Here is a 23,363-nt window from a genome sequence, read left to right on the forward strand (position 1 = left end):
AAATGGCCAAAACCCCTCTAAAACCAGCCAACCAGCCTAGGCTGGTTTAAGATGTTTTTAATGAAAAATAACAACATTTCAACTGTTGCCAGAGATTTACTTGTATAAATGTTTACATTTTTCCCAATTAAACAATAATTTAATTTTACAGAAGTTACATGCATCATTAATATCTTAATATCTGAATGCTTTATCCGGTATATTTAGTGTAATTACTTCAAGACTCATATAACTATTAAAATTGTAAACTTTCTCCAGGTGTTTGCAAAGTTCACAGAAATAAACGAGGATAGACCATCATATTATATTTCCAATCAAATTATTACATCTTTTATATAATATTTACATTACAGATAAATGTCTTACTAATTAATTCCAAAAAACGCTAATTTGCCTGAATGTAAATTTGGGGAACGGATTCCAAACGCTGGCCTTATAGTTTAGAAATAAACAATCTTCATTGTGAATAATTAATTCGATCTCTGGGATACACCAAAGCGTTCTAAGCTCTTTTGGATACACACAAGAAAACGTGGCTTGTTTTTAAAAGTTTTTCGAGGTGGTCTCGCGCTGATGACGTCATCAGGAGTGCGCGTTCCTGGATCTTCCAAAGGCTTCCGAAGCGAGACGAGGTGCGCGTTTTACGCTATTTCGCTTGCTTTTCCGGAGTATAAAGTTACTTTTTGGACAGTTTTAAGCAGCATTGGTTTACTGATAAATCTCCGAACGGGTTTCTTCGACGCAATTATGGTTTGATGTGTAAGTTTCTCCACATTTTGCATACAATGGCTATTGGCTACAAAACAAGAGCGAGCTAATACTGTGTTGTTATTAATGTAACATTGGTTGTTCAAAAAATATGTATTTAGGAACATTTAGACTATCCGAATGGTGGTTGCTGTTAGATTTTGATATTTTTCTAGTGTCGTTTGAGAAATAATAGTGTTATCCTTTACATTCAGAATAAAGGGAGCAGAGCCCGTGTTCACGAAACATTTAAGGTTAACGTTAAATGTAAATCCTAACTTGAGGTGAGTTTCATGAATGGAGCCCTTCCTATACAGTGTATAGGGGTGGTACATATGTGTATCGACGATAAAGGGGATCAGCTCTTTCGGTTAGGTTGTGTATTTATTTTTAATAACCTATTTTAACTCAATAACCTATTTTAACTCATTTTAATTTGTTTTTATCTGTTTTTAATAATTTTTATTGTCTGCACTTTATGTTCCTAAACTTGTCTTTTTTATTCCTGTTTATGTAAAGCACTTTGAATTGCCACTGTGTATGAAATGTGCTATATAAATAAACTTGCCTTGCCTTAATGACATCTAGTTTATTAATAAAACATATGTAAGTTTTGAGGGATATTTAGTGTATTCTGACCCACAGTATTCTCTGATTAGTAGTGAGTTAAAGATGGTTTTATATTCACACATTCGTTCATTTAGCAGTCTCTATATTGTTTATCATGTTACTTTGAATATTCGATTATTAGCATGCAAGCATGACTTCAAAACAACATTAGCACTGTCTAATTCACTGCGAACCAAGTTGTACTTTGATAGTCATTTGCTGCAAATTTGATTTCACTGTTTAGATTTTGCAAAGAATACTTCTCTGAAATGATATAGAGGAGAATGTCTGAATATCTGAATATAAAGCCAACTTTACCTCAATCTGATCAGCTATTTCAGATGTTACTACAGAATATACTACAAGCTATGCATGTAATTTTATTTTCAGGCTAAATATCGATACAATCATCTGTTTTATGAGAAAGTAAAGTCTTGTACACACGATGTCTATTGGTGCTGTAGATCTGCAGCTTTCAGACTTTTCTCGAATAGACTGATTGGCACAATTATGCATCAACAGTGGTTTGAACTGTCATATGGGTGGTCAAATGTATACTTATATGATCTATTATTTTAATTATTAACATTATTATTTAAAATACAGATCAGAGTGAAATATTTCTCAGTATTTAACAACCACCCATACATCTTGTTTTGATGTCCTTTAGGGGGGAAATGAAGTGTTAATTGGGGGGTCAAATCCCCCTGTAATTCAAACCCTGTGTGTGTGTATGTATGTATGTATATTTATATATATATATATATATATATATATATATATATATATATATATATATATATATATATAATATATAATATTATTTGTTTATATATATATATATATATATATATATATATATATATATATATATATATATATAAAAGATATTTCACTCTGATGTGTATAATATATAATATATATATATATATATATATATATATATATATATATATATATATATATATATATATATAATTTCTGCATTTTTTGCAACTATTTTTTTTCCTATAAAATGCTTAGTAATATAAAAAGCAAACTCAACAACCATATTATTTTTAACATTTTTTCAGATCTGTTCGTCCTCAATCAGTTCAGCTGTAAATATTGGAGTATTCTCATCAGTCCACAAGTAAAGATGAGCACGAGGAAGAAGTGAAATCTGCAAGTTTATTGCACAGAGAGATGGTGAGTGATCCAGAACCCTGCAGAATTAAAGAGGAAGAACCCTGTGGAATTAAAGATGAAGAGTCTGAGGAACAAATAGGTTGGTGTTTATTCCTGAATCTTCAGTAATGCTAAAAGCTTTTCCCCTACAGTTAGACCAGTAATCATAACTCTGTACAGAATGAACTCCGGCTGCACAATATACTGTTTCAGCATCACTATCGCAATGTGCTCACGTGAAATATTATATAATGCTGAGTCGGGATTATAGTTGATCAGCAACCACAGTTGAAAATGCAGGTGATTTGTGGAGTGATATAACAATACGAATAATAATATAATAGTTTATAAATTCATCCACTTGTTAAGTGTGACGTCACGTGAAGCGGCTTCCGTGTCCAAGTGCTCTATAGAACTGTATGGGAAGACTCAACAAATGGTAATAATAAACATTTACAAAGCACTGTAATACTTTTTTGTCAAAATTTCTTGTCTAACTGTCTATATTATATATATATTTTTTTTTTTTTGGAATATTTTATTTAATTTGTACAAAGTGCAAAACAAGGTTATAATAGTTTTGGATTTTTCATTAGTTTTAGTTTCTATTTAGTTTTGACTTTTTATTATCAAATTCAGTTAGTTTTAATTAGTTTTAGAGGCAGATTTCTCAGTTTTTATTAGTTTCTATATTTGAAAAATGTCTTAGTTTTAGTTTAGTTTTTATTAGTTTCAGTATTAGTTTCAGTTTTTTTTCTAAATAAGGATATTTGTTAGGTGGAAGATTTAAAATCAACAGGATAAATATTGTATATTAAAAACTCAGCCACACATTTTTTGAAACATGTATTCAGAGAACACATACACTATCATCTACCACAACCATCTACCCATCCTCAAGTTAGACACACAGTAGTGATAGACAGGGCCAGATTAACCTATGGGCATTATGGGCACAGGCCCAGGGGCCCGTCCACACTTAGATTTTGCCTACTTTTCATCACCAGAAAGACAAGTGGGAATCATTGATAAGTGTTTATGGAGGACTCAGACTCCTAGAAAGGGATTGGAGAGGTGTTATATCCAAATCATGTGCATTATAAATTTGTATAAGTTATGCATTAAAAATACCCTTAAATATAAATATTAGAACTGCTTCAGTGAACTTGAACAAGTAGGCTATATTAAAATCCATTAATTTTTCATCAGATCCTCTCATTTAAGCCCTCGGTTTACCCGCGCTGCAGTTGTTCCAGTTCAGTTCAGTGGTTCAGTTCAGTCGCACTGCTGTTTGTGTGTTTTGTTGATTCAGTTCGATTTGGTGAACTAGTTCAACCGGTTCACTTAGAAGATTCGGTTAAAAAGATTCGTTCGCGATCGCGAGACAGAAATAAAACCCATTATTGGGCACAAACGTGTTAAAGTAATACTTTTAAGTATCTTTATTTAATGCTGTCGCCGTGCTGCTGTCATGTCCACTGGTTGTTTTTGTCGCGGGAGCAACAGCGAGGATGACTGGAGGAGAGCCGGCTTGATCTGGCCAATGGCAGCAGGAGACACTGAGGTGCAAAAGGATCAAACACAAGCACCTGCAGCACGGATTATATTTACTTCTAAAAGCCTTACAGTAAGATTATGTATTAAATATATTAACAGATGCGAAAATGAAGGAGGTTTTTGCCATCATTTTAGTTAGTTTCAGTTAGTTTTGTATGTACACAATACAGTTTCAGTTCTAGTTTTTGAAAAATTTAAGTTAACGACAATTATTTTACATTTTAGTTTTCGTTTTTTCAGTAGTTTTCCTTGACTATAATAACCTTGGTGCAAAAAGGGCGACCACACTGTGGCTCCACAGAAAGAAGGTCGCTGGTCCCGGCTGGGTCAGTTGGCGTTTCCGTGTGGAGTTTGCATGTTCTCCCCGTGTTGTGTGGGTTTCCTCCGGGTGCTCCGGTTTCCCCCACAGTCCAAACACATGCTCTATAGGAGAGTTGGGTAAAGCAAAAGTTGATTGCTAGAGTTTATAGGTGTTTCCCAGCACTGGGTTGCAGCTGGAAGGACATCTGCTGCGTAAAACATATGCTGGAATAGTTGGCTGTTTATTCTGCTGTGGCGACCCCTGATAAATAAGGAACTATGCTGAAGAAAAATGAATGAATGTGTCATTTATTTTTTATTGCTTAAACTTTTCCCCTTGATCATCACTTATTTTCCACTTGTTTGCCCTATTGCCCTTTGGTTTCTTGTCAACTGGTTCTGGCAGTTCTCCATTGCATGGTGCAGTTCACTTTGTGGTGGTTTTTAACTGTGGTACAGTACCTTCTGTCTTTTTTTCTGAACCAAATCAGGTGAGGTTTCAAGTGAGCTGTTCTAATTAGGGTTGAGCTGATAGATGATGACATCGTCCATCGCCAGTGGCCGAAAAACTTCACCCATCCATCGCCCCGCACCACATTTATACTGATATATAACTTATCATTTGCATGTCATCTTAATCGCAATAACGATCTTATCTCGAGCGGTGTTAAATGTCACATATAGCTGCCGCTTGCACGGCTGACAGCATGGTGAGGATTAAATGAAGGATTATACAGCACCTCTCACGCTTAACATGTGTAGATTCAGTGGCAAATGCTGTTACCTGCAAACCCCGTCCCACAGACTTTACAGTGAATGGCTTTAGTCATTTTCATAGCGAACTTGAAGCCACTGGAAGTCTTTTATCCACTCTTGGAAAAGTGTAAATGGTGGATTAACATTCAGCACATGATCACTAATAAGATGTGCCATTATTAGTAACTGTAGGTAAATCTGTCAGTGTTATTTTCATTCTCTCATCTTTAGCGCTTCACGTTATCGCGGTTGTAGCTCCTGTCATCTGAAGGCAGAAGGCACATCGACTGAGTGATTGACAGCTGATATTAACCAATCATTCGCGTTCAGTTCTAGAGCAGTGAGCCAATAAGTAGAGCACAAAGGCGGGGCTATTTTTTACTTCAGCAAATTCACGTAACAACTGTTTATCTGTTACTAAGTGCTGCGTTTGCCGTTTTTAGGTACAAAGATGCTCTCTGCATAAATGTCTCCTATATCTGCGCACGCAGTGAGGATTTTGCACTGAAGACAGTGAAAATGTATGTACTGGCACAAATGCTTCCAAAAATATTTTTAAGTCGCATAGATAAAAATGTTGGGCGCATATGCTAGGGCTCGACCGTTTTGGTCGCATCTTTACTTGTTATTATTTTCTCATAATAATAATAAAATAAGGAAGTTATCATCAATTACAATAAAAATTACAGTGAACTCATCTCCTTCAGCTGAAAAAAAAAAGTGACTAAAAGGTGGTCATTTGTGTGTAACTTTTATGGTTTGGTTATGAGTAAAGCAAAGACCATGTGGGTCAGGTAGTGAAAACAGTAGGCTACAATTAATTGTTTCATTATGAATTAAGTAATATATAACAATGACCCCCGCCTACGACGACGATGCCATCCTCCATCGCAATGTTTCACATTAGACATCGTACAATGCCAAATTGGTCAACATCGCCCAACCCTAGTACCAATACAAAAATATGACGTGAACCGATTCTGATTGGTCAGAGGGAACTGTCACTACATGACGATTGTTACACGAAACGGCAGTTTTAAGCATGATTTTAAATGACTTCCACACAACTTAACATGACTGAATCTTGATCGGTAGACAAGGTTCAGACCTTCCTCGCATTTTGTCATGTCTGTTTGAGTATTTATTAGCTGCCCAGGTGAGATGGAGAGGCTTGAGGTAATGAACTGTTGTACACGCATCTTTATAACTGGTGTGTACAAGCCCAAACATACACGTATATGTGAAAAAGCAGGGCACAAAACAGAGCTGGAGTGGGACTCTTTTTCAGCCCTGGAGTTTCAAGCCTCAGACCGGCCCACCTCAGTTCACCACTGACTATATTAAAATAAGGTCATTTCCAATTCAGTTTCTAATTACACTATCAGGTCTTTTTTTGAGAAAACAGCTCTTTTAGAACTTCAAATGTTCAACAACCCTTACAGTATTATGTCTTAACAATAAAAATGAAAAAAAAAATTTATTATTCAGACAAGGACCAAACCCAAGCTGACCGCGTCATAATCTAACGTACTAACCACTGTACCACAACAGCTATACGGTGACTAGTGACTTATCTAGTTATATCATCATTAACCTGCAGGCTGCATCCTGCTCACGAGGCTACGAGAAAATAGATAAAAAGAGCAGAGCTGCGGTAAAATAATGAATAAGAAGGCTGTGGTCAAGTAAATAAGTCAATTATTTTTAAAAAGTGTGACTGCTGAGAGCTACAGATTCTGGAACTTGGGACACCGGCCCTCGCGGCCAAAAAACAGACCGGCCCACCGGGAATTCTCCCGGTCCTCCCGATTAGCCAATCCGGGCCTGGCACAAAAGGAAAATGGGAGCACATTGCACGCATGCATCCATGTGAGGAAATAGATGAGTTGTTGAATTCCAAAGCAGTTTACATTTAGTCAATTAGCAGATGCTCGTTTCCAATCCGACGTACAATTGAATACAATAAAAGCAGTGCAGGTCACCAGAGGGCAGTGATATTTAAACTCTGCAGGACACTGGCCTTTGGGTCCAAAGTGTCCATGAAGAGCAGGCATGAGCAACTTCGGGCCTGAAAGGCTGTTGTATCCCGCCGAGTTTTGCTTCAACATTAATCAAACCCACCTGAACAAGCTTATCAATGTCTTTAGGATGACTAGAAAGTTACAGGCAGGTGTCTTTGATTACGGTTGCAGCCTAACTCTGTAGGACACTGGGCCTTCAGGACCGAAGTTGCCTATTCTTGATGTAGAGATGAGCAAGTTATTCCACCAGGATGAGATGTTAAAGGTGAAAGTCCTCGCAATCAGTTTTGTGTCTGTATGGGATGGGACCACAAGGGAATGTCAGCAGCAGACCCCAAAGCCCTGCTAGGCACCTAGGGCATACTCACACTATGCTATCTGAACTGTGCCCAGGCCCGTTTCCCAGATCGTTTGAGAAGTGTGAGTGCTCTGAATTGGGCTCAGGCGCGGTTCACCTGGCCCGCCCTGCCCTGGTTGGAAGAGGTGTGCCAGAGCGTGGTTCACTTGGGCTTTGGCGCGGTACGCATGTAGTGTGAGTGCAAAGCGTGCCTGAGCCCAAAACTGAAGACGAGATGTGACTTTAAGGGACTGTTTGATATGGATTTATTAATCATTCTTACTGTTTAATGAACGCAAACTGTCATAGATTATTAAAGACGCAAAACCCCTCACTGCATGACAGCTGTACCTTTAGCAAAACTTCTAATTCAGGGATGTCCAGACTCGGTCCTAAAGTGCCAGTGTCCTGCAAAGTTTACTTTCAACCCCAAACAGACACACCTGGGATAGCTAATCAAGCTCTTACGAGGCTTTCTAGAAACATCCTTGCAGGTGTGTTGAAGCAAGTTGGACCTAAAATCTGCAGAACACCGGCCCTCCAGGACTGACTTTGGAAACCCCTGTCCTAGTTTCTGCAGCATGAAGACTTTATGGTGAGCGTCAAGAGTGGCTGATCTGTTCGGCGAAGAGTTAGACAGCGTGTCAAACGGCTAAAACGATATAACTAAAGAAATCTCCACTGTGTTGAGCGAACAAGCTTCTTACTAAACCGCTCAACGATGACGTAAGCATGCTCAGGCCCGAATGCGATGTGAGTGCGAGTAGTCGGGGGAGACGGGAGGGGGGACAAGTGTGCTTCGGCACGGATCAAGGCAACTGTACCTAGTGTGAGTATGCTCTTAATCCTGTACTAGAGGTAAACTTCAAGTAAAGAGGTGCAGAGCTAGTGGCTGTTTTGCAGGCAACAGACAGTGGCTTGGATTTGAAGGGGGCAGTGTAGTTTGAATAAAGGTGTGACATGCACTCTTTTTGCTTCGTTAAAGGCCGCTTGCGCTCATGCATTCTGGATCAGCTGCAGAAGCTTGATGGTGTTTGGGAGGCCTGCCAAGAGTGCAATACAGTAGTCTAGCCTTGACAGGACAAGAGCTTGGAGAAGAAATTGAGCAGCATGTTCAGAGTCAACAACGTGGTCAGTAAACTGGTCTTCAAAAATCAGTCCTAGGTTACTGGCAGTGCTGCAAGATGTAATGGTCGAGGTGCCCATCTTTATGATTAAATTATGGATACGTATTGGTGTGGCTGGGATTACCAGTTGTTCAGTTTTGTAAAGGTTGAGTTGAAGATGATGGTTCTTCATCCAGCCAGAAATATGTCAGACATGATGATATTCATGCACAAATTATTAGGTCATCTGGCTGGACTGAGAGGTAATGCTTGATGTCATCAGCATAGCAGTTTCCTCTTTGATCTCTTATATCAAATTTAATTTTGATTTCAGACATTATGATGGAGAATGGGGAGAAACCTCGTCATGTCAGAAAATGTCTGCCCTGCACTGAATGTGGAAAGAGTTTAACATCCAAACGGAATCTAAAGCTTCATATGAGCATCCACACTGGAGAAAAACCATTTGCATGTGATCAGTGCGGGAAGAGTTTCAGGCGGTCGTCATCTTTTAATCAACACATGCTGATTCACTCTGGAGAAAAACCGTTCACGTGTACTCAGTGTGGGAAGAGTTTCAGACTCTCGTCGTTCCTTAATCAACACACGAGGATCCACACTGGAGAGAAACCGTTCACGTGCGCTCAGTGTGGGAAGAGTTTCAGGCAAAAAGCAACCCTTTGGGCTCACATGAACATCCACACTGAAGAGAAACGACACAAGTGTGATCAATGCGGCAAGACATTTGTAAGGGCTTCAGAACTGAACGAGCATCTTAGAGTTCATACAAAGGAGAAGCCTTATCTATGTTCTTTGTGTGGAAAGAGTTTTGCACATCAAAACAATTTAAAAACACATGAGAAGGTGCACACTGGTGTGAGAGAGTTTGTGTGCTTTGAGTGTGAAAAGACTTTTACCACAGCTGAACATTTGAAACTCCACCAGAGGATTCACACTGGAGAGAAACCTTACAAGTGTTCACACTGCAACAAGGGGTTCAGCCGGTTAGGAAACCTCAAAACACATGAGAGGGTTCACACTGGAGAGAAACCGTACAAGTGTTCGCTCTGTTACATGAGATTTAGCCAGCCAGATTCCATGAAGGTACATGAGAGGATTCACACTGGAGAGAAACCGTACAAGTGTTCACACTGCGACGTGACATTTACTCAGATAGGAAACCTGAAAACACACGAGAGGATCCACACTGGAGAGAAACCGTACAAGTGTTCACATTGTGACAAGAGGTTCAGTCGGTCAGAATGCCTGAAGATACATCAGCGGATTCACACTGGAGAGAAGCCGTACAAGTGTTCATATTGCAACAAGAGATTTAATATGTTAGGGAACGTGAGAGCACATGAGAGGATTCACACTGGAGAGAAACCCTACAAGTGTTCACAGTGTGACATGAGATTCAATCAGTTAGGAAACCTCAAAGTACACAAGAGAATTCACACTGGAGAGAAACCGTACTAATGACACTGGTGCAGCAAAAGATTTTAATGTGTGGAAATACTTTTCATTTCAGAAAATGTTTGTAAATAGTAGCATGAATAGTTACGCAACTAGGTACTGTGGTTAAAGTAGCTACTGAAAATTACTGTTCACTTTTAGGTAATGTATTGCGTGCATTTATATAGGTCATTTATCATGTATGACCTTACACCAAGAGCGCTTCATAATCATGAGGGGGGTCTCTCCACACCATCACTAGTGAGTGGTGGGTGATGCTCTGGCAGCCGCAGGACAACAGCCCCAGCGCACTCACAACACACTAGCTCTAGAGCATAGGTCTCAAACTCGATTCATGTAGGGCCGCAGCTCTGTACAGTTTTGCTCCAACCCTTATTAAACACATCTGATCCAAATAATTGAGGTGTTCAAGACTACTCGACACTACTAGATCAGCTGTATTTGATTTAAGCATGTATTTAAGCATGGGTTGAGAGTAGGGATTTGCTTGACCAGTTAGGCCATCACCTTTAGTCATAGCTCATGCACAGACAGTATTGAAGTTGTGCCAGTCTGTTTTTCTATCATGTTTCATAATTCCCTTGTTCACGATCGAAAATCCAAGATGCTTGAAATTCTTCCAAATGGGCCAAGAACTCTTCTCCAACAGGGAGAAGACAAGTAACACTTTTCTTGTCGAACAGCATGCCCTTGAACTTGGAGGTGCTAATTTTCACCCTTGCCACCCTTGACACTCAACTGCAACTGTCTCAGTTCATGCTAAAAGTTCATCTGCATATACCAAAGATAATTCAGACCCCTTCAGCCCCACCTGCACCTAGAAATTCTGTCCATAAAAATATTGAACCGAACCAGGGCGACCCTGCCAGAGTCCAACATGCATCAGTAATGAGTTTGCCTTACTGCTGGTCATTGCGAACCAAGCTTCTACTGTCATACAGAAAGCGGACAGCCCTTAACAGAGACATAGACACCATGCTTACTGCGTGCCCTGAAAAGAATGCAACCGAGGCACACTGTCAAATATCTTCTCCAGGTCCACTAAGCCCAGGTGAACTCCCACAAACTTTCAAGGTTTTTAGTGAGGATATAGAGCTGGTTATCATATCCAGACTCTTGAGGTAGTCAGGGCAAATCTCAAATTCACACCTGATATTTTGGCACTGCAAAGCTTGTAATGTAACTCTGTGACGACAAGTTGGGTGATGGGCAACTCAGCCCCTTGTCCCTCATATGAACTGAATGCATGTCAGTGAAAATGACAAGATCCTCAAAGTGTTATGTTCACTGTCCAACAACCTCCCCAGTCGAGATCAACATTTTCCCACCTCCACTATAAACAGTGTTGGTAAAGAACTGCTTCCCTTTCTTCAGGTGCCAGACAATTTGCCAGAATCTCTTTAAGTCTGGCCAGCAATCCTTTTTCATGGACTTCCTGAACTCTTTTTATCCCTTTCTTTGGTTCCTATGATTGCTAAGGCCGAACAACTGCCTCAGGAGTTCCACATGCACACCAGGCCTACTAGGACTCCTTTTTCATCTTGACCATATTCCTTATTTCCAGTGTCCCACACAAGGGTTTCCCACAATGAGAGGAATGAATGGCTTAAAATCACAGCTCTTAACAGCCACATTAGACAGCTCTCCTGGAGGTAAGAGTTGAAAGTCTGTGGCAGGGGTACCCAAATTGGATGGCTGATATCTTGCAGAGTTTAGCTCCAACTTTCATTAGACACACCTGACCCATCTAATCAAGCTCTTACAAGGCAAACTAGAAGCTTCCAGGCAGGTGTGTTGAGGCAAGTTGCCGCTAACCTCAGTGGGACATCAGCCCTCCCAGGCTATACTGAGTTTGTGTACAAATGGTGTACGACATAAGTCTCAAACTTGATTCTTGGAGGGCCGAAGCTCTGCAGAAACCTAATCAAACACAGCCAATCCAACTAATCAAGGTGGTCAAGACTACTAGAGACTAAGCAGGTATGAGTTGGAGGTGGTTGTAGCTAAACTATGCAGAGCTGCAGCCCTCCAGGAATTGAGTTTGAGACTATTTGTCTAAGGAGTTTGTGATTTACCTTTAGTCCAGGGATGTCAAACTCAATTCCTGAAGGGCTGCAGCCCTGCACAATTTAGTACCAACCCTGCTCCCACACACTTACCTGTAGGTTTCAAACAAGCCTGAAGGACTCAATTAGTTTGATCAGGTGTGTTTAATTAGGAATTGGAACTAAGCTGCGGCACTCCAGGAATTGAGTTTGACATCCCTGCTTTAGTATATCCTGTCTTCCTTTACCTTTTTTGCATTGGGAGACCCAACCAAGCCCTCTACAACATGGTCTGCAGTTCTGTTCCTAATTTCCTTGTACAGCCCTTTAGTCTTGGCCATGGGGAAGAGTTTTAAATTTGATTGATTGCTTGCTTCTCTGGACAGGTGCTTTTATACAGGTAACAAACTGAGATTAGGAACACTTCTTTTAAGAGAATGCTCAGATTGTTACCTGTATTAAAGACACTTGGTAGGCAGAAATCTTGCCCTAGTGGTCCAGAGATATAGTGTTTTTCGCAAAAATAGTCGTTAAATTTTTCTGATTTTCACACTTACACCTTTTTTACGTTGGCAGAAAACATGCATGACCTGCTAGCTCATTGTGTTTAGTAAATGCTCTGCCAACAAGGAAGTTGTGGGTTCAAAACCAGGATAGGGCAATATTGTTGCAGGCATTGTGCTTTTCCTAGAATTATAAGGGGAGTCTCTAGACCTAACTCTGTAGCGCCACCAGCAGACCAAAATTTCAACATTTAAACTGTTATAACTTTTTAGCCATTTGAGCTACAAAAATAAAACGTAGTGTTGGACTATTTCTCACTTGCCTTAGTCCACCCCAATTCAATAATCGATCAGGAGTCAATTAATCAAAATCAATGAATTTATTTATCGAGCATAAGTGAATAAAGCGAAGGTCAGGATCCTGGGCTTTTGAAGAACCGTCAGCCAAGCAGTCTGGATGTCCAAAAGCTCTCAAACTCTCTCGACTCCCTCCTTTTATCCATCAGCAGCGTTCAATCCTTTTGGCCACTCCTCTGATCAGTTACCCCCAATCTCTATTGTTGCCATCAGCTGTTTTCAGGCAGAATCATCTCTCAAAAGTCTGTGGTCAGCACACAGAGATACCTCTGCACACAGAAACAAAAGGGCAGGTGAAAGTATCACTCCTCCTTGACATACTTGACACTACTGACATCTGGGGTACAGCAAGCAACTGTAGCAAAAAATCATCAAAGCACAGCTGAGCATCATAACTTCCTTATAGAATTATCAGGATAATATCAATTTTATTAAAGCATCATACATCACGCATACACAGAGAGCAGTATACAAATGCTGCATCTACCACATCTGCTTTTCCTCCTAGTCCTGTCTATGAACTCTTGACCTGTGTGTGCACCCATCTAGGGGAAGCCCCTCTGCAGCTCTGTCTCCAGCCAGCACCCACACACAGCTCTTGTGGTTTTAGCAGTTAGTTAGAAACACATTATAACAGGAGTTAAGTAGAAGTACGCTATATCAGGAGACATCATCATATCTGACAAAAACACATATTGTAAATAATGAATAGTGAGGCAAATGGGAGTATATTCCTCCAATAGCAAAAATATATCAAAAGAAAAGAGTGATTAGTAAGACAATAAAGCAATATTTTCCTCATCTGCTCCAGTTCTCTTTTCTGTGTAGAAAAGTCACACGTCACAGCTGCAACCCAGACAGGGGGTTTCTGCAAGACTTGTCTGTTACAGATTTAGTTATTTGACATTATAGGGGTGGAAAGTTCCTGTCTCATTTTAAGGTCAAACAGAATGTCTCATCATATCACTGCGTGGACTCATTAGATTATCATGGTTCAAGCAAACACATATACATATGCAAAATAAGCATGAGCACATGTATATAATTCAAAAGAAGCATTAGACTGTAATTTTATTCCTTCAATAGCACAAAACATTTCACTGACCACGCTGATTCAAACCAATACCATACATTAAAACTCCGCCCATTACAGCAGTGACAGTACAGTACAGTAATACATTCTAACGCTACTTGTCCTTTTTCCCAAATTTGCCCCAGATAATCTATATGAGCCGCCCAGAAATGAGTATAAAAAAGTTAACATTGGCTTTTATTTCCATGAAAATCTACTTAAACTGCTAGAGAACAGTTTTGCTGAACTGATTCTCACACTTGCATCTGTTTTACGCAGCCCAGAAAACATGCCTGACCAACTAGCTCAAAGTGTTTAGCCCAGAGATGGGCAAACTACGTCCCGCGGGCCATATGCGGCCCGCTGAACACTTTCATCTGGCCCGCGAGGGAGTTTTGAAATGCTGCTTCTGAGTAATGGTTTGGTTCAGAATTAGTAAATTAATGATGCAATTATAAGTGAACGCCATGTGATGGGCTGCTTATGCACCCTGCACGCCTCACGTTTTAACCGCCTGCTGCGCCTCGCATTTTTTGACGTAGCAGAATCCAGACTTTGACACTCTTGCGGAGAGAGGGGACCAGGCTCAGTGTTCACATCAACACACTCATAATAACATGACTTGGCATAACAAAGACTAAGATTCTTCTTCCGTTTTATCTTATAGTTTTATGATTGATATGAGCATATTTATAAAAGTTCAAATGAGACTGTTGTGAATTTGACTCAAATTATATAATAATTGCTGGCTCAATGTGTAATTATTATATCATAGAGTATATTTTCCATGCATACAAATCCAACCTGAAGTTTCACACAGAATTTTAAGACATTTTAAGAATCGATTAGATCAAGTAGTTTTTACCAGATGTCGTATTGGGCATATGAGAATAACACATGGTTTTTTGCTCCAAGGTGAAAACCCCACTCAGTGTTTGTGCTGCAAAACTCCTCTTACTGTAAAACATATTTTACTGGACTGTCCTGCTTTTACTTAAGAGTTGCTTTTAACTCTTTTAAGGACATTTTTGACAAAGTAACACCCGAAAAGATTTTAGAATTTTTATCATGTATTAACACAAAAAATCTTATTTAATTTGTTTTATTTTGTTTGTTGATTTTTAAATTGTATATTTATTGTTGAAAGATTCCTGCCATGAAGATAGCCTTGGTTGCTGACATGGCACTAAATAAAAAATACATTACATTACATTTTCCATGCATACATCTACTTTAAAAAGGTTTTTTTTATTATAGATTTGTGGTTTCATCAAGTTTTATGATGATTGATCTGTATATTCTAAAAGCAGTGCACATTATTGTAAATTTGACTGAATATTAATTTTTAAGAATTATTTTTAATCTGTTAATATGAGGTTTTTTTTTATCAGACAATATATTTTCTATTCTTCACTGTAAAAACTATTACATTGTTATCATTATTTTATTTTATGAGGGATAATTTTATTGATTTATGATGATTGATAAGTAAATATAAATAGCATTGCAAATTCATTTGTCTTGTAAATTTGACTCAATCATTACCATTCAAAAAATCTGTTTTGTGTTAATGTGACATGTTTCTGTCCGATATTACATATTCCATGCATACTGCCACTATAAATAAAAGTTATTTTTTTCAAGAATTTGACGTGGCCCTTCACTTGGTTTGCAAAACTTGAAGTGGCCCTCGAGTCAAAAAAGTTTGCCCACCACTGGTTTAGCCAGTCTGCTGCCAACACAGAAGATGAGGGTTCGAAACCAGCATAGGGCAACGTTGAACTTTTAACAGCTAAGGACCAAAGATGACATGAAACAGAAGCTGTTGCAGGCAATGTGATGCATTTGAAGTGCATCAGGCTCTCCAATGAGTTTGAAGCGCATCAGGCTCCACACTGCGTTTGAAGCTAAAAGGGCTCTGCATTTTGTTTAGGCACATTTTAATTATTACTTTGCATATAATAGTTATGCAAGTTAATAACATTTATTTTTTAATTAAGTTTTAAACTGTATAAATTATGCAATATTTAAAAAAATTTCCTAAAATATCGAAAATAAGCAAAAATATCTGCATTCAATGCTTAGCCCTGTAATTGCTGCCAGCAGCTATATTCATTATTATTAGTTTATGCTTGGTGTTTTGATTTGTCACGTTATCAAATGTACAGTTAATGAACACAACAGGGACCTTTCAAAATGTAAATAGAAAGTAGAATATAAAATGTGTTCAATAATAATAAAAATCAAAATTAGCAACTGATTTTTTTTAATCTTTCCAGATCAGCTCCTCCTCCTGCAGTGAAGCTCCTCCTCCTCAAATAAAGCCCCTCCTCCTTTTGTTCAGCTATTATTACTAGAATTTTCCCATCAGTCTACAAGTGAAGACGAGCATCAGGAAGAAGTGAAATCTGAAAGACGGAGTTTACTGAAGGACAGTGAGAAGATGAGTGATCCAGAACCCTGCAGAATTAAAGAGGAAGAGACTGAAGAACAAATAGGTTGGTTTATTTATGATTCTTTCATAATGCTCAAATTTTTCCCCTAAAGTTAGACCAACAGACAAGACAATAAACTCTAAACAGAATAAATCATGTGTCTTGTTTAAATGAAATGGTTAGTTAAATTAGATTCAAGCATTCAACATCTAAAGGGCAAACTATATCTGATCTGAGCATTTATAATTATATATTTTTAAAATTCTGAACAGTCAAAGTGTCTAAATACACTTTACAAACATGACATTCATTAAAAAAAAAAACAAAACATATATATATATATATATATATATATATATATATATATATATATATATATATATATATATATATATATATATGCGCATATGTTTCCATATAATTTTTCTGTCTATTTTCATGGTTACATTTATGCCCTTTTTATTTCACGTTTGTGCAACTCTTTTCTGCTTTGATGCATCAGTAATCCCTCCTGAAGCTAGAGATTCATGCTTTTGAGGCCCTTTGGGTGGACATGCCCTTACATTTGCGCTTGTTTATTTTGAATTCATATGAACTCTTGATGAAAAGGTTATGTTGTGTTCAGCACAATCAGTGCAATGATATGTAAACAAGATGAACGGACGGGCTTGCAAATTTTGTAGATTAAGTGAAGTTTCATAAATTAATTTAAAGAGAAGCACGTGATTGATTGTACCTGGTCTTACATCTGTAATCATTAGTACGCAAATTGCATCATTCCAACCTCGCTAGAAATAGCCCGACTAGCATTACTCCCTAATATGCGGAGTCACTGATTGGATCCAAGACCAGCGACGAGATGATCCCAAGGTTTCCATATCCGGGACCAGGCCGTATCCTGAGCTGCTGCTGCGCTGACGGTCATGGGAAGTGGAGAACATGAGACTGATTCCAGCGACGCTCCAGGGACATACGAGTCTTCGCTGAGGCCATCTTCTAGCCTAAACCACGGCGAATGAAGCTCTGCACAAGACTTTTGGTCAGCGGAGAAATTAAATGGAAATTAGTCTGGTTCTCTCAAGGTTTTTTTTCTTCACTCCCATCAGGTGAAGTTTTTTTCCCTCTCCGCTGTCGCCACTGGCTCACATGGTTCAGGATTGGTAGAGCTACGCATCGATTAATTTACTCTTAAGTGTTTGAACTCTCAGTAATGATTAAATCACACTGAACTGAGCTAAACTGAACTGAACTTAAACACTAAAAACTGAACTACACTGATCCAGTTACTATGACCATTTATGTGAAGCTGCTTTGACACAATCTACATTGTAAAAGCGCTATACAAATAAAGCTGAATTGAATTGAATGTTTGTTTTTTTGAAGAATCCCCCCCTATCCATCCCATCTCCACCTTTCCTCCTTTAACAAAAGGAGCTCTCGAGAACTACCTGATCTCGTACGCTCTCACATGCTCATTGACCAGGCAGTAGCTCGATTATCTCCGAACTCAGGGTTCTTTAGCGGGACAGCATACCAAACCTGCTAATATTATCATGCAATATCTAAGTGTGAACTCTTGCATTGTTATTAAGTTTTAGGGGGAAATGTCACAGAAACAAACTAAAAATCATTCGGAAATCCTTGATCATTGATTCACAAGCAACAACACAATGATCTAAATGCTGTATATCAGGTTTTTGTGTCAGCACTGCTGCATGCGCAGGAGTGTTAATGGTCATGAATATTTACCTTATTTAGGCCAGCAGAGACGAAAGACTTTCAATAATGCTAATGTTCCCCCATCAAGGTGGTGGCAGACTGAGGAAAGACAAAGAAGAGTCAACGATTTTAAAACGTATTATAATTGAGGAGGCAGTAAATATACAACACACACTCAATTTATTAGGGACACAAAAGCCGCAGCACCTCAATTTATTTATGGCCTGTTCCCACTGAGTGGTACAGTTGGGTTCGGTATGCTTTTATGGCCGTTTCCACTGTCAAAATGTACCTAAAAGTGAACCGTAACCCATCAGAAGGGTACCTGTCACAGGGTACCAAAATGCAGAGCAAGACGTGCAGCTGAACGCTATTGGTTTACAGAGATACGTCACTCGCTCGTGGACAAGCAGGAGAATGAAAACAAAGGAATCGCCATTTTTAAAAACACTTCAGAGAATTTACAACGTAATAATACATACATATGATAGCGAGCCATAGTCAACCTAAGCTCAAACAAACCTTGTTGACCCACAAAGCTAAGAAAAACAAATTCTGCTTTGTGCTGTTTTTGTTTTACGAGGCTGTCTAATGCTGCGTTCACACCAGCATGTCAAGCGCGAGTGATTTACATGTTAAGTCAATGCAAACGCGCGAATAGACATCCTTCGGCGCGATATGCGCGAATGGCGTGGCGCGAATGACGCAAATTGCGCGAATGGCGCGGGGCGAATTGAGCGTTTTGCGCATTTGACGCGCTTAGCGAGCGTTTCGCGCGAATCTCTCGAATTCGAAAATCTGAACTTCAGCGTACATTCGCGCCGCGTTAACCAATCAGAAGCTTGCTCTTGTGGGGGCGTGATTGTGACGTAGAACCTGTTGTCAGTGTTCCGAGGGAAATCCTCCAGCCTTCACCGACAACAGTTTATCAAACTGGGCTTGGCTCAGTCAGAAGCACCGCTGAAAGCCTCCATCATCCAGGTTCAGTTTCTGGAGGAGTTTATGAGCTCACAGAGCTGCTGCACCTCTGAAAGCATGTGATGGACTCAGACACGACCCTAAACGTATCGACGCTGTTTTTTCAGTCTTCATAAAGCACATAAACACTGTTATTTTCTTCATAAAATCCATGTTAGCCATTTAGCTATGAAGCTAGAGTCTTCGGGCAGACAGAAGCCCTGCCCATCACGCGAATCCAGGTCTGTTCTGAAGTGAATTTGACACGCGAATGAAGCGGGGTTTGACGCATGAATGAAGCGAGTAAACTCAAATGTTCATGTGGCTATTAACGCGCGAATAGCGCAATTTATTCAAGCGTTCCGCGTCTGGTGTGAACACAGCATAAAAGTGCGAGCGGTTTCACTTTCTCCAGATCATTCACCGTGCATCTGTATTTAAATTAATAAACTTCTTGAGCTGATGATAATAACGTGCGCATGATTACTGAAGTGCTTCTGACATCCGATCCTTTCAGAAAGGGACAAATACGAGAGTGACGCGCAAAAAAACAAAGGAGCAAAGAATTCTTTCAGCTACCTAAACCATGAATGCACAGCTATGTTTCACTATTATCATCATCTTTTGGACTATTATGACCCTGAATGATGGAATTACTTTCCAACACGAGGTTACATGTGCTACCCTTTTGGCAGTGGAAACGCAAGCCTAATTAAGGTGACTCGTACTGAACTGTACCGTACTGTACCAAACAACGGGCCATTTGGCATGTAGACATGGTCAAGACGATCTCCTGCAGTTCGAAGCAAGCATCAGAATGGGGAAGAAAGGGGATTCAAGTGACTTTGAACGTGGCATGGTTGTTGGAGCCAGTTGGGCTGCTCTGAGTATTTCAGAAACTGCTGATCTACTGGGATTTTCACGCATAACCATCTCTAGGCTTTACAGAGAATGCTCCGACAAAGAGGAAATATCCAGTGAGCGGCAGTTCTGTGGGCGCAAATGCCTTGTTGATGAGGTCAGAGGAGAATGGCCAGACTGGTTCCAGCTGATAGAAAGGCAACAGTAACTCAAATAAGCACTCGTTACAACCGAGCTCTGCAGAAGAGCATCTCTGAACACACAACACGTCCAACCTTGAGGCGTGGTCGCATAGCTCCTGCTCTGGCCGTTGTGCTGATGTGCACCTCAAAAAAAAGTAACTACACTTCACAATGATGTTTTGCGGAAGCTCTGTGAATGGTCAGTTTGGTAGCGCTGACACGTGTGTGCGGGAATGAAAGCCGCGTGAGCCCGATGGAGCAGGTGTTTACAAGTGTCGAGTCCCATGAAGGAGCTCCAGATGGTGACTTTGGTTTTGTGTTTACCTCATGATTAAAGCTGTTGCATGTCCGCCGGTTCCCGCCTCTGAATGAGTGAATTTGAGCTACTTCTACATTTACGGTAGCGTTCAGAAAGAACAAAACACCAGCGAAGAAACTCGTCACAGAGGAATATAAAAACCTACTGCCAGCTAGAGTTTCAAAAGTGTTATCGCAGAGCAACACAAACAGCAGGCAGAAGTATAAATGTACAACAATGCGCAAAGCAGACGCCGTGGGTCACTCGACGCAGATGTATAAATCAGCCTTAAAGGGTCACGAAACACCAAAACACATTTTTTGAGCTGTTGACAGTGGTATGTGTGTCCCACACTGCTAAAAACACTATTAGGACACTTATATTTCACTAAAAAGTGTAAATTGGTTGTTTTTGCGTTATTTCAAGCAAATTCGTACTTCTGGTTTGAAACGAATTTTTGAAGCTGCGTCACGGTCATGACATAATAGCGTGTATTCCAGCGTGCAGACTGGGCGTCTGTGCCAGAGTGTGTCTTATTACGTCGTACAGTGTGCTGCATTAATGCATGAGTAAGGCTTGGTTCAAACCAATCAGCGCGCTCTATTGTGCAACTTCATTAATATTCATTACTGTCACAGTGTTTAGACGGCAGAGACGCCACGTTGTGTTGGCAAAACAAGCGTGAAGTGTTGCTTTTATAGTTTGCTGTAGTGAAGTTTCGTTTTCATTTTCTCTCTGTGAGAGCTCAGCTGGAGTCACGTGTGGATTAACAGTGTACGCGACGCTCGACAACAATAACTTACGTGTCTAAGGAGGATTATTGTTTACCTGAGAGCTGTTCTCATCTGCAAACGCTGAGATCTGGATTCGCTTGTAGTCTCCTCTTAATAAAGACGCGGCTCTAGTTGCTGGTGATTTTCCTGTCTCTACAGATTTGGTAAGTGAGCGACCAGTGCTCTTTGTTTATTCAGTTTGTTCGTATCGAACTAAGTTAACTATTGCACCGAGTGTAAACATGTTAGCAACACAACCAAACTTTAACCTCGTGTAGGATTTTCACCGCAGTTTGTGACCGGAATAACACACGCGGCTTTCTGACGCTACCTGCTGAGTGCATCTAAGCTTCCGGGAAATTCTGAGGTTTTTTTTCTCTCATTCGCCGTGCGGTATCAAACATTGCATGAAAAATACACGCTTAGAGCAGCTCCTCGAATCAAATATCTCGTTTGTCGCGAGGGGCATGAATGAATTCCCTGAATGAAAGAGCCAAACTGCAGTTAAAGTCCAACATTTAATAATTTGGCAAATAATTCGACTACAGATGTCTATGTAGGTTAAACACCATCACTTTCTCCTGTGTGTGTGAATTTTGACTCTGAAACTCGCGTGTGCCCAAATAGACACTCCCACACCATCCCACTTTTCTTCCTTCGACACTCCCCCCTAAACAGAGCTGGACACGCCCACTTTTCTGACTTTTTCCAAAGTAGAGGTGTGAAAACACCCTGCTGAAACGAGGGGGTTTCATGGCCCTTTAAGGGTCTGCAAATGTGTCCAGACTAAGTCTGGGTGATTAATTGAAATTAAATTGCAAATGTAATTGAGCAAAGATGTCTTCCAGCTTTGCACATTTCTTTCTGATTTCTAACAATGTATGACGTTTGTTTTTGATTTCAGACCTGATGGTGGAGAATCCGGAGAAACCCCATGTCAGGAATGGTTTCACCTGCACTTGCTGTGGAAAGAGTTTGGCATGCAAAAAGAGTCTCCATTATCACATGATGATCCACACTGGGGAGAAACCGTACACGTGTCCTCTATGCTTGAAGAGTTTCAGATATCCCTCATCCTTCCATCAACACGTGCGGATCCACACTGGAGAGAAGCCACACAAGTGTGACCAATGCGACAAAACCTTTATGAAGGCTTCAAAGCTGAAGATCCATTTTAGAGTTCATACAAAGGAGAAGCCGTATCCGTGTTCTGAGTGTGGGAAGAGTTTTTCAGTTCGGTCGAGTTTGATAAATCATCAGAAGATCCACACTGGAGTGAAAGAGCACGTGTGCTTTGAGTGCGACAAGGCTTTTATCACAGGCCCAAAACTGAATCGCCACCAGAGGATTCACACTGGAGAGAAACCGTTCAAGTGTTCACACTGCGACAGGAGATTCAGCCGGTCAGAACGTCAAAAAATACACGAGAGGATCCACACTGGAGAGAAACCGTACAAGTGTTCACACTGCGACAAGAGCTTCAGTCGCTCGGAATATCTAAAATCACATGAGAGGATTCACACTGGAAAGAAAGTCTACTGACGACACCGGTGCAGCAAAACATTTTAATTTTCACATCAGAATCGATGTTGGGTGTAATTCGGTATGGCATGAGTACTTGCAGTATTTAAGGTACTTAAGCTAGGGGTCTCAAACTCATGGCAGAGGGGCATTTCAGTGACTGAAAATTCATAGGAGGTGTGCTGATTCGCCTTTACTTAATCACCCTAATTAAACAAAGTTAAAATCAGGATCCTCCCTTCGCTATATTTCTTAGTTAGAGTTTAGTTAAAGGATCGTCTTTAAAGAACGTATTTTGCAAAAGAATAAATTAGATCATACTTTACCACACAGGGTAACTTGATGGGTTCTGGAAATGAATTCAATGTCCACTCCAGTGAAGAAAAGTAAAAAAATACACTTTTATTAATAAAACAAAATCCAGTGAAAAAGTAGAATAAACAAAAGATAAATAACAGAAACAAAAATCCTTACTTTATTCTCCATTGAGAATAAAGGGCCTACAACTCCCAGTATACAGAAAGCGCAAAGCTGAAGAGTACAAGTCAGCTTTTATACTCAATG

General features: G+C 39.8%; 4 protein-coding genes across 27 annotated transcripts in view; all 4 read left to right on the plus strand.

Annotated features, from left to right (window-relative positions):
* Positions 1 to 23,363, plus strand: part of LOC147838311 (uncharacterized) — a 441,300-nt gene that overhangs the window by 366,324 nt on the left and 51,613 nt on the right. The window lies entirely within an intron of this gene.
* The window catches only part of zgc:113336, a gene marked incomplete at its 5' end in the record, with an annotated part of 111,634 nt that overhangs the window by 51,483 nt on the left and 36,788 nt on the right, over positions 1 to 23,363 (plus strand).
* Positions 1 to 23,363, plus strand: part of si:dkeyp-53d3.6 — a 109,977-nt gene that overhangs the window by 19,762 nt on the left and 66,852 nt on the right. The gene's annotated exons all lie outside the window — the stretch shown is intronic.
* Positions 573 to 23,218, plus strand: znf45l (zinc finger 45 like). 24 transcript variants are annotated; one of them, XM_087302695.1, is made up of 5 exons: positions 585 to 759; positions 963 to 1,031; positions 2,430 to 2,623; positions 16,333 to 16,551; positions 22,183 to 23,218. In XM_087302695.1, the coding sequence occupies exons 4-5, from the start codon at positions 16,497 to 16,499 to the stop codon at positions 22,818 to 22,820; spliced, it is 693 nt and encodes a 230-aa protein (XP_087158821.1). In that variant the 5' UTR covers positions 585 to 759; positions 963 to 1,031; positions 2,430 to 2,623; positions 16,333 to 16,496; the 3' UTR covers positions 22,821 to 23,218.

This window comes from Danio rerio, chromosome 22 (genome assembly GCF_052040795.2).
Source record: "Danio rerio strain M-AB ecotype USA chromosome 22, GRCz13ab, whole genome shotgun sequence".
Taxonomy (NCBI): Eukaryota; Metazoa; Chordata; class Actinopteri; order Cypriniformes; family Danionidae; genus Danio; species Danio rerio.

Bases quoted from the DNA above. Each gene is read 5' to 3' on its own strand.
- znf45l (XM_087302686.1), top strand. From the start codon at position 2,542: ATGGTGAGTGATCCAGAACCCTGCAGAATTAAAGAGGAAGAACCCTGT. The intron at 2,624-8,934 runs GTTGGTGTTTAT...TTTTGATTTCAG, and splicing joins AGAGTCTGAGGAACAAATAG to ACATTATGATGGAGAATGGG.